This window comes from Dromaius novaehollandiae, chromosome 30 (assembly GCF_036370855.1).
Source record: "Dromaius novaehollandiae isolate bDroNov1 chromosome 30, bDroNov1.hap1, whole genome shotgun sequence".
Taxonomy (NCBI): Eukaryota; Metazoa; Chordata; class Aves; order Casuariiformes; family Dromaiidae; genus Dromaius; species Dromaius novaehollandiae.
Window position 1 is genome coordinate 71,468 of NC_088128.1, and position 10,127 is coordinate 81,594.

General features: G+C 71.9%; 1 protein-coding gene and 1 long non-coding RNA gene across 2 annotated transcripts; one reads left to right on the plus strand and one right to left on the minus strand.

The window, feature by feature from the left end:
* The first annotated feature begins 27 nt into the window (after window positions 1-27).
* Window positions 28-5,685, plus strand: LOC135324076 (uncharacterized). The gene is made up of 2 exons (XR_010385448.1): window positions 28-2,315; window positions 2,526-5,685. It is a non-coding gene; the product is annotated as an uncharacterized LOC135324076 (long non-coding RNA).
* ELOB (elongin B) lies at window positions 4,734-9,440 on the minus strand. The gene is made up of 4 exons (XM_064499525.1): window positions 9,160-9,440; window positions 8,438-8,572; window positions 6,849-6,957; window positions 4,734-4,938 (listed from the first exon to the last, which is right to left on the minus strand). Exons 1-4 carry the CDS (start codon window positions 9,403-9,405, stop codon window positions 4,826-4,828), a joined length of 603 nt encoding a protein of 200 aa, XP_064355595.1. The 5' UTR covers window positions 9,406-9,440; the 3' UTR covers window positions 4,734-4,825.
* Window positions 9,441-10,127: the final 687 nt, after the last annotated feature.

Sequence of the window (10,127 nt, forward strand, 5' to 3'; positions counted from 1 at the left end):
GGGTGGGACTGGAGGGAGGGGGCGGGGCCTGAGGGAGGGGGCGGGGCCAGGGTGGGCACGTGACACCCCCTGGGGGGGCTCCAGGCGGGAGGGGGAGGGAACCACCCCCTATGGGACTGTGCTGTGCCCCACTGCGACCCACATCTGCCCCCTGGGACCCCACTGCGACCCACATCTGCCCCCCCGGGACCCATATCCCCCCCATGGGACCCACTGCGACCCATATCTGCCCCCCTGGGACCACCCAGTGCCCCAATGTGACCCACATCCCGCCCCACTGGGACCCACATCCCCCCCATGGGACCCACTGCGACCCATATCTGCCCCCCTGGGACCCCCCAGTGCCCCAATGTGACCCACATCCCGCCCCACTGGGACCCACATCCCCCCCATGGGACCCACTGCGACCCATATCTGCCCCCCTGGGACCCCCCAGTGCCCCAATGTGACCCACATCCCGCCCCACTGGGACCCACATCCCCCCCATGGGACCCACTGCGACCCATATCTGCCCCCCTGGGACCCCCCAGTGCCCCAATGTGACCCACATCCCGCCCCACTGGGACCCACATCCCCCCCATGGGACCCACTGCGACCCATATCTGCCCCACTGGGACCCCCCAGCGCCCCACTGCGACCCACATCTGCCCCCCCGGGACCCCCAGCGCCCCACTGGGACCCACATCCCGCCCCACTGGGACCCACATCCCCCCCATGGGACCCACTGCGACCCATATCTGCCCCACTGGGACCCCCAGTGCCCCAATGTGACCCATATATCCCCCATGGGACCCCGCTGCGACCCACATCCGAGCCCCCGGGACCCCACTGCAACCCCCAGCGCCCCACATGCCCCCCCCCACGGGACCCCACTGGGACCCCCAGTGCCCCACATGGGCCCCCCATGGGACCCCACTGGGACCCACATCCGCCACGGGAGCCCTGGGACCCCCAGCGCCCCACCGCGACCCACATATCCACCCTGGGACCCCCCGGGACCCATTGGGACCCACATCCGACCCCCCCCATGGGACCCGTGACCCACATCCCCCCCTGGGACCCCACCGGGACCCACATCTGCCCCCCCTGGGACCCCATTGGGACCCCCAGCGCCCCACATCACCCCCCCGGGATCCCATGGTGACCCCCAGCGCCCCACGGTGACCCACATCACCCTGGGACCCACAACCCCCCTGGGGCCCCCCTGCTGTGACCCCCCCACACTCCCACGGGACCCCCAGCGCCCCACTGCGACCCCCATCTGCCACGAGACCCCCAGCGCTGCTCTGCGACCCCCACGTGCCGCGGGACCCCCACGTGCCGTGGACCCCACGTGAGCCTGCCGCGACCCACGGCGCCCGCCGGACTGTGCGGGGGCCCCAGCGCCCCACCGCGACCCACATCTGCCCCCTGGGACCCACCGCGACCCACACCCGCCCCCTGGGACCCCATTGGGACCCACATCCGCCATGGGACCCCACTGGGACCCCCAGCGCCCCACTGCGCCCCACAGCCCCCCTGCCATGGGACCCCACTGGGACCCCCAGCACCCCACTGTGACCCACATCCCCCCCTGGGACCCCACTGGGACCCACATCTGCCCCCCTGTGGGGCCTGACTGTGACCCACATTCCCCTGGGACCCCACGCTGCGACCCCCACTCCCACGGGACCCACGGCGCCCCACTGCGACCCACATCCCCCCCCCCCCGGGACCCCACTGGGACCCACATCCACCACGGGACCCCCAGGACTCCCAGCGCCCCACATCTGCCCCCCTGGGACCCCATTGGGACCCCCAGTGCCCCACATGACCCCCCCCCCGACTCCACTGGGACCCTCCTGCTGTGACCCCCACTCCCACGGGACCCCCAGCGCCCCACTGCGCCCCACATCTGCCCCCCGGGACCCCCAGCGCCTGACTGCGCCCCACATCCGCTGTGGACCCCACATGAGCCTGCCGCGACCCACGGCTGCTGCCGGACCGTGCTGGGACCCCAGCGCCCCACTGCGACCCCCATCTGCCCCCTGGGACCCACATCTGCCCCACATCACCCCCGGGACCCCACTGGGACCCTACTGCGACCCACATCCACCATGGGACCCCACCGGGACCCACATCTGCCCCCTGGGACCCCCAGCACCCTATTGCGACCCCCAGCGCCCCACTGCGACCCACATCTGCCCCCCCGGGACCCTCCTGCTGTGACCCCCACTCCCGTGGGACCCCCAGCGCCCCACATCCGCCACAAGACCCGACTGCGACCCCCGTGTGCCGCGGGACCCCCAGCGCCCCACATCTGCCGTGGACCCCACGTGAGCCTGCCGTGACCCACGGCGCCCGCCGGGCTGTGCTGGGGCCCCAGCGCCCCACTGCGCCCCACATCTGCCCCCTGGGACCCACATCTGCCCCACATCACCCCCGGGACCCCACTGGGACCCTACTGCGACCCACATCCACCATGGGACCCCACCGGGACCCACATCTGCCCCCTGGGACCCCCAGCACCCTATTGCCACCCCCAGCGCCCCACTGCGACCCACATCTGCCCCCCCGGGACCCTCCTGCTGTGACCCCCACTCCCGTGGGACCCCCAGCGCCCCACATCCGCCACAAGACCCGACTGCGACCCCCGTGTGCCGCGGGACCCCCAGCGCCCCACATCTGCCGTGGACCCCACGTGAGCCTGCCGCGACCCACGGCGCCCGCCGGGCTGTGCTGGGGCCCCAGCGCCCCACTGCGCCCCACATCTGCCCCCTGGGACCCACTGCGACCCACACCCGCCCCCTGGGACCCCATTGGGACCCACATCCGCCATGTGAGCCCTGGGACCCCCAGCGCCCCACTGCGACCCACAGCCCCCCTGCCATGGGACCCCACTGGGACCCCCAGCACCCCACTGTGACCCACATCCCCCCCCGGGACCCCACTGCGACCCACATCTGCCCCCTTGGGACCCTCCTGCTGTGACCCCCCCACTCCCATGGGACCCCCAGTGCCCCACTGCGACCCACATCTGCTCCCTTGGGACCCCACTGGGACCCCCAGCACCCCATGGTGACCCACATCTGGCCCCTGGGACCCCCAGCGCCCCACATCACCCCCATGGGACCCCACTGGGACCCACATCCACCCCCCCATGGGACCTGTGACCCACATCAGCCCCCCCGGGACCCTCCTGCTGCGACCCCCACGGGACCCCCAGCGCCCCACTGCGACCCACATCACCCCCAGGACCCACATCCGCCAGGAGACCCCCCAGCGCCCCACTGTGCCCCCCAGCTGCCGTGGACCCCACGTGAGCCTGCCGCAACCCACGGCGCCCGCCGGACTGTGCTGGGACCCCGGCGCCCCACTGCGACCCACATCTGCCCCCTGGGACCCACATCTGCCCCCATGGGATACCTGGGACCCCCAGTGCCCCACATCACCCCCCTGGGGCCCCACTGGGCCCCATATCTGCCCCCTGGGACCCCACTGGGACCCCCAGTGCCCCACTGGGACCCACGTCACCCCCCATGGGACCCCACCGGGACCCACATCTGCCTGCCCCATTGTGACCCACATCCCCCCTGGGGCCCACGGCGACCCACATCTGCCTCCTTGGGACCCCACTGGGACCCACATCCCCCCCCCGGGACCTCAGTGGGACCCACATCTGCCCTCTGGGACCCCCCGGGACCCCCAGTGCCCCATTGTGACCCACATCTGACCCGTGGGACCCCGTTGGGACCCACTGCGACCCACATTGGCCGACTGGGACCCCTAGTGCCCCATATATCCCCCCTGGGACCCCCCCGGGACCCACATCCACCCCCCCATGGGACCTGGGACCCACATCTGCCCCCCCGGGACCCCATGGGCACCCCCAGCGCCCCACTGCGACCCATATTGCCCCCCACGGGACCCCACTGGGACCCACATCTGCACCCCTGGGATCCCACTGGGACCCCCCCCGTGCCCCACGGTGACCCACAACTGCCCTGGGACCCCCCTGCTGCGACCCCCAGCGCCCCACTGCGACCCACATCCGCCACAGGACCCCCAGCGCCCCACTGCGCCCCACATCTAGCCCCTGGGACCCCCAGTGCCCCACATCTGCCCCCATGGGACCCCACTGGGACCCCCAGTGCCCCACTGGGACCCACATTCCCCCTCCCTGGGACCCCACTGTGACCCACATCTGCCCCCTGGGACTCTCTAGGACCCACATCACCCCCCCCCAGGGCCCACGTTCCCCCATGGGCCCCCCCAGTGCCCCACTGCGACCCACATCCCCCGCTGTGACCCATATCTGCCCCCTGGGACCCCATGTCACCCCCCCCGGGACCCCGTTGTGACCCACATCTGCCCCATGGGGAGCTACTGGGACCCACATCCACCATGGGACCCCCAGCGCCCCACTGCGACCCACATCTACCCCCCCGGGACCCCCAGCGCCCCACATTCCCCCCCCCGCCTGGGGACCCCACTGCGACCCCCATCTTCCTCTTGGGCCCCCCCCAACCCCCCCAGCTGCCCCCCAAGTGGCTGCACAGTGCCCGTTTCCCCCCCCCCCTTTCTCCCCGGACGCCTGGGCCCCTCAGGCAGCAGCGCTGCACGGGGGGAGGGGGGGGCACCTCCACGCACACGCCAAGCACATGCTTACACACGCCAAGCACACGCTTACACACGCCAAGCACACGCTAAGCACACGTGACCCCCCCCCCCACAGAGAGACGGAGCCCCGCGCGTGTAGGGGGAGGCGTTTATTGGCGCGGGGGGGGGCCACACACGCGTGTGCGGGGGGGGGAACACGCGTGAACACGCGTGAACACGCGTGCGCTCACTGCACCGCCTGCTCGTTGGCGCCGCCGCTCGAGTCCTGCGGCTTCATGACGTCGGGCAGCTCCGGGGGGCTGGAGAAGGCGTCGATGCGCAGCGCCTCGAAGGCCTCGTCTGCCGGCAAGAGCCCCGTTATCCCCCGAATTCACCCCAAAAACCAGCCCCCGACCCCCCCCGTGGCACCTCGCGGCCCCCCTGGACCCAAATCCCCCTGAAATCGCCCCAAAAATCACACCTGGGGGAGGAGGGAGAGGGTGGCAATGCGCAGCGCCTCGAAGGCCTCGTCTGCCGGCAAGAGCCCCGTTATCCCCCGAATTCACCCCAAAAACCGGCCCCGAAACGGCCCCCGACCCCCCTGCGGCGCCTCGCGGCCCCCCTGGACCCAAATCCCCCTGAAATTGCCCCAAAAACACCCCCCCGGGGGGAGGGGGGGGAGAGGGTGGCAATGCGCAGCACCTTGAAGGCCTCGTGTGTGGGTGCTGGGGAGACCCAAATTGCCCTGAATTAGCCCCAAAATCAGCTCCAAAATCCCCCCTGGGGCCCTAAAAATTTTCCTAGGAGCCCAAAATATCCTAAAGTGCCCCAAAATGCCCTGAAATCCACCCAAAATCCATCCCGGGGCGGGGGGGGGGGGGGGAGGGCAGCGATGTGCAGCACCTCGAAGGTCGTGTGCCCCCCCCCCCCCGAGACCCAAATTGCCCTGAATTAGCCCCAAAATCAGCCCCCAAATTACCCCCTGGGGCCCTAGAAACCTTCTCGGGAGTCTAAAATATCCCCAAACACCCCAAAATGTCCCAAAATCACCTGAAATTGCCCCAAAATCCCCCCCCAAGGAGCAATAAACTGCTTTTTGAGCAAAAACTGTTGTTTTTGGAGCAATGGTGGGGGTGGGGGTGGGGCAGAACTGTCCTTGCTATGGGGCAGGGCCAGACCCATAGATCCCCTGCTATGGGGCACGGCTGGCCCCATGGCTCCCCACAGCTATGGGGCAGGGCCAGGCCCACAGATTCCCTCACTATGGGGCAGAGCCAGACCCATAGATCCCCTGCTATGGGGCAGAGTTAGCCCCATGGTGCCGCTGCTATGGGGCAGAGCTGGCCCCATAGACTCCCTGCTATGGGGCAGAGCCGGCCCTGCGGTGCCCCCCACTATGGGGCAGGACCCACCGGCAGCACACAGGGCCAGCCCCACGGGCCCCCCCCGCCCCACAACCCCCAGCTATGGGGCAGGACCCACTGGCGGCACGCAGGGCCAGCCCCACAGCCCTCCCCAGCCCCACACGTCCCCGCTATGGGGCAGGACCCACCGGCAGCGCGCAGGGCTGGCCCCACAGCCCCCCCCAGCCCCACACATCCCCGCTATGGGGCAGGACCCATCAGCAGCGCACAGAGCCAGCCTCCCCCAGGCCCTCCCCAGCCCCACATGGCCCCGCTATGGGGCAGGACCCACTGGCGGCACGCAGGGCCAGCCCCACAGCCCTCCCCAGCCCCACACATCCCCGCTATGGGGCAGGACCCACCGGCGGCGTGCACGGCCAGCCCCACAGCCCTCCCCCAGCCCCACACGTCCCCGCTATGGGGCAGGACCCACCGGCGGCGCGCAGGGCCAGCCCCACGGCCCCCCCCAGGACCCCCCAGCCCCACACGTCCCCGCTATGGGGCAGGACCCACCAGCAGCGCACAGGGCCAGCCTCCCCCAGGCCCTCCCCAGCCCCACACGTCCCCGCTATGGGGCAGGACCCACTGGCGGCGCGCAGGGCCAGCCCCACGGCCCTCCCCAGCCCCACACGTCCCCGCTATGGGGCAGGACCCACCGGCGGCGCGCAGGGCCAGCCCCACGGCCCTCCCCCAACCCCACAACCCCCGGCTATGGGGCAGGACCCACCGGCGGCGTGCAGGGCCAGCCCCACAGCCCCCCCCAGCCCCACACGTCCCCGCTATGGGGCAGGACCCACCGGCGGCGTGCAGGGCCAGCCCCACAGCCCTCCCCAGCCCCACACGTCCCCGCTATGGGGCAGGACCCACCGGCGGCGCGCAGGGCCAGCCCCACGGTGGCGGGCGCTTGGGGCCGGGCCGTCTGGCTGGTGAAGCCGCAGTCGCCCAACGTCTTGGCGTCGTCCAGCAGCTGGTCGTCCTGGTGGGGGGGGGGTTGTCAGCCCCACGGCTGCCCCACGGCTGCCCCACGGCAGCCCCTGGGGAGCCTACGGTGGCCCACGGGGACCCCACGCAGCCTCACAGCCACCTGCGGTTGCCCCACGGCCACCCCCGGCAGCCCCACTGGGCCCCACAGCTGCCCCACGGGGCTTCTGGGCCCAGCCCCTGCCCCACAGCTGCCCCATAAGGACCCCGGATTGCCCCATGGGGACCCCAGGCCTGGTCCCTGCCCCATAGCTGCCCTATAAGGACCGTGGACTGCCCCACAGCTGCTCCATGGGGACCCCAGGCCCAGCCCCTGCCCCACAGCTGCCCCATAGGGATTCTGAACTGCCCCATGGCTGCCCCATGGGGATCCCAGACTTGGCCCCTGTCCCATAGCTGCCCTGTAAGGACCCTGGACTGCCCCATAGCTGCCCCATGGGGACCTCAGGCCCAGCCCTTGCCCCACAGCTGCCCCATAGGGACCCTAGGCTCAGCCCATGCCCCATAGGGATCCCAGATTGCCCCACAGCTGCCCCATGGGGTCTCCAAGCCCAGCCCCTACCCCATAACTACCCTATAGGGACCCTGGACTGCCCCATGGCTGCCCCACAGAGACTCCAAAATGCTCCACAGCTGCCCCATGGGGACCCCAAGCCTGGCTCCTGCCCCATAGCTGCCCTATAAGGACCCTGGGCTGCCCCATGGCTGCCCCATGGGGACCCCAGGCACAGTTCCTGCCCCATGGGGGCTCCCAACAACCCCATAGCAGCTCCTAAGCCAGCTCCTGCCCCATAGAGAGCCTGCATAGCCCCATAGGAGCCCCAGAGAGACCCACAGGGACCCCTAAGCCAGTTCCTGCCCCCTAGCAACACTCCTCAGCCCCACAGGGCCCCCAACAGCCCCATAGGGACCCTAACCAGCCCCACAGGGACCCCTAACCCAGCCCCAGCCCCCTAGTGACACTCTCCCAGCCCCATAGGAACCCTAACCAGCCCCATAGGAGCCCCAGAGAGACCCACAGGGACCTGAAGCAGCCCCATAGGGCCTCCTCCAGACCCACAGGGCTCCCCCCTGCCCCACAGGACCCCCCTGGCCCCATATAAACCCCAGAGAGACCCACAGGGACCTGAAGCAGCCCCACAGGGCATCCCCCAGCCCCATAGGGCCTCCCTGGCCCCCTAGGGACCCCCCCAGCCCCATAGGGACCTCTCCTGGCCCCATAGGGACCCCAGAGAGACCCCCAAGCAGCCCCATAGAACCTGCACGCAGCCCCATAGGAACCTCCCCAGCCCCATAGGGCCCCCCCCAGCCCCATAGGGACCCCGGAGAAAGCCACAGGGACTGGAAACAGCCCCATCGAACCTGCACACAGCCCCACAGGGGCCCTCTCTGCCCCATAGCCCCCCCCCCGGCCCCACAGGGCCTCCCTGGCCCCCTAGGGCCCCCCCAGCCCCATAGGGCCCCCCCGGCCCCACCTTGTAGAGGCGCTGCTCCTCGGGGGGCCGCTTGAGGATGCCCTCGACGATGCGCTTGAGCTCGTAGACGGTGCTGGACTCCTTGGCGTCGGTGAAGATGGTCGTCTTGTGACGCCGGATCATGAGGAAGACGTCCTGGGGGGGGGGGAGGGGGGCAGCTGGGACGCCTGGGCCCCTCGGGGGGCTCCCCGGACGCCTGGGCCCCTCGGGGGGGAGCTCGGACGCCTGGGCCCCTCGGGGGGCTCCCCGGATGCCTGGGCCCCTCGGGGGGGGGGCAGGGGGGCTCCCCAGACACCTGGGCCCGCAGTGGGCCGGGGGGGGGGGGTGTCAATAGGGATGAGAGCCCCAGGGGGGCGTGGCTAGGGGAGGGGGCGTGGCCTAGCTATTCATGGGCGTGGCTACAACCAGGGGGCGTGGCTTGGCCCAAAGCGAGAGGCCCCCCCCCAAAAAAACAGGGCCTCGGCGGCGCAGTGGGAAGGGGGTGTGGCCGGACGAGGAGGGCCGTGGCCTGGCGAGGAGGTGGGCGTGGCCTGGCGAGGAGGTGGGCGTGGCCTGGCCCGGTGTGTGGGGGGGGCGGTGTAAAAGGCGGGCGGCGGCGGCGCCGGTTCGTGCGGGGGCGGCGGGGCCCGGGGCGACCCTCCCCCCTTCCCCTCCCCCCCCTCAACGTGCCCCGGGGGGGGGGGGTAAAGCCGGGGGGGGGCGGGGGGGGGGTCGTCGCTCACCATCGCCGCCGCCGGTCGCCGCCGCGCTCCGACACCGCCGCCGAGTCCGCCACGATCCCAGGCAGCGCCGCGGCGGCCCAGGCAGGAAGGGGCGGGGCCGGCGCCTGCGCGCTGCGCGCCCGCCCCACGCGCACGCGCAGGCCCCGCCCCTCCCCGCGCGCGCCGCAACGGCCGCCGGCCCCTTCCCGCCCCCGCCGCCATGTTGGGGAGGTCGCGCTGCTGCTTCCCGCCTTTTCCCGCCGCCATGTTGGGGAGGTCGCGCCGCCCCTTCCCGCCCTCTTCCCCGCCGCCATGTTGGGGAGGTCGCGCCGCCCCTTCCCGCCTCTCTCCCCGCCGCCATGTTGGGGAGGTCGCGCCCCCATCTTCCCCCGCCGCCATGTTGGGGAGGTCGCGCCGCCCCACCCCCCCTCGCTGTCACCCTCCCGCCGCCATGTTGGGAAGGGTGGCACCACCTGGCCGCCATCTTGGGCAGGGGGTGTGAGGGAGGGGCGGCAGGCCCGGATGCCTGGGCCCCTGCTGGGGGGTGTGGGGGGGAGCCGGACGCCTGGGCCCCTCCGCGTGGGGGAGCTGCCTGGATGCCTGGGTCCCCTCGGGGGTTGGGGGGCTGCCAGGGTGGCCCGGACGCCTGGGCCCCTGGGTGGGGGTGAGCGCCTGCCCCCCCCTCCATGTGCCCACCTCCACCCGGACGCCTGGGCCCCGTGCGCCCACCCTACCCGGACGCCTGGGTCCCTCGCTGCTCGGACACCGGGTTCCCCCCAGCCCGGACGCCTGGGCCCCTCGGTGCTGCCTGGACGCCTGGGCCCCCCATCGCGATTTCCTGTTGGATAAAAACTGATGCTTTATTTTGCCGGAAACGCCACTTTTTGGGGGCAGAAAAGGGACTCCCAGGCCCAACCCCCCCCCCGCCCCGGACGCCTGGGCCCCGGCGAGGTTAGCGCCCCGGGACACCCGCCCTCGCGTGCCCCCCC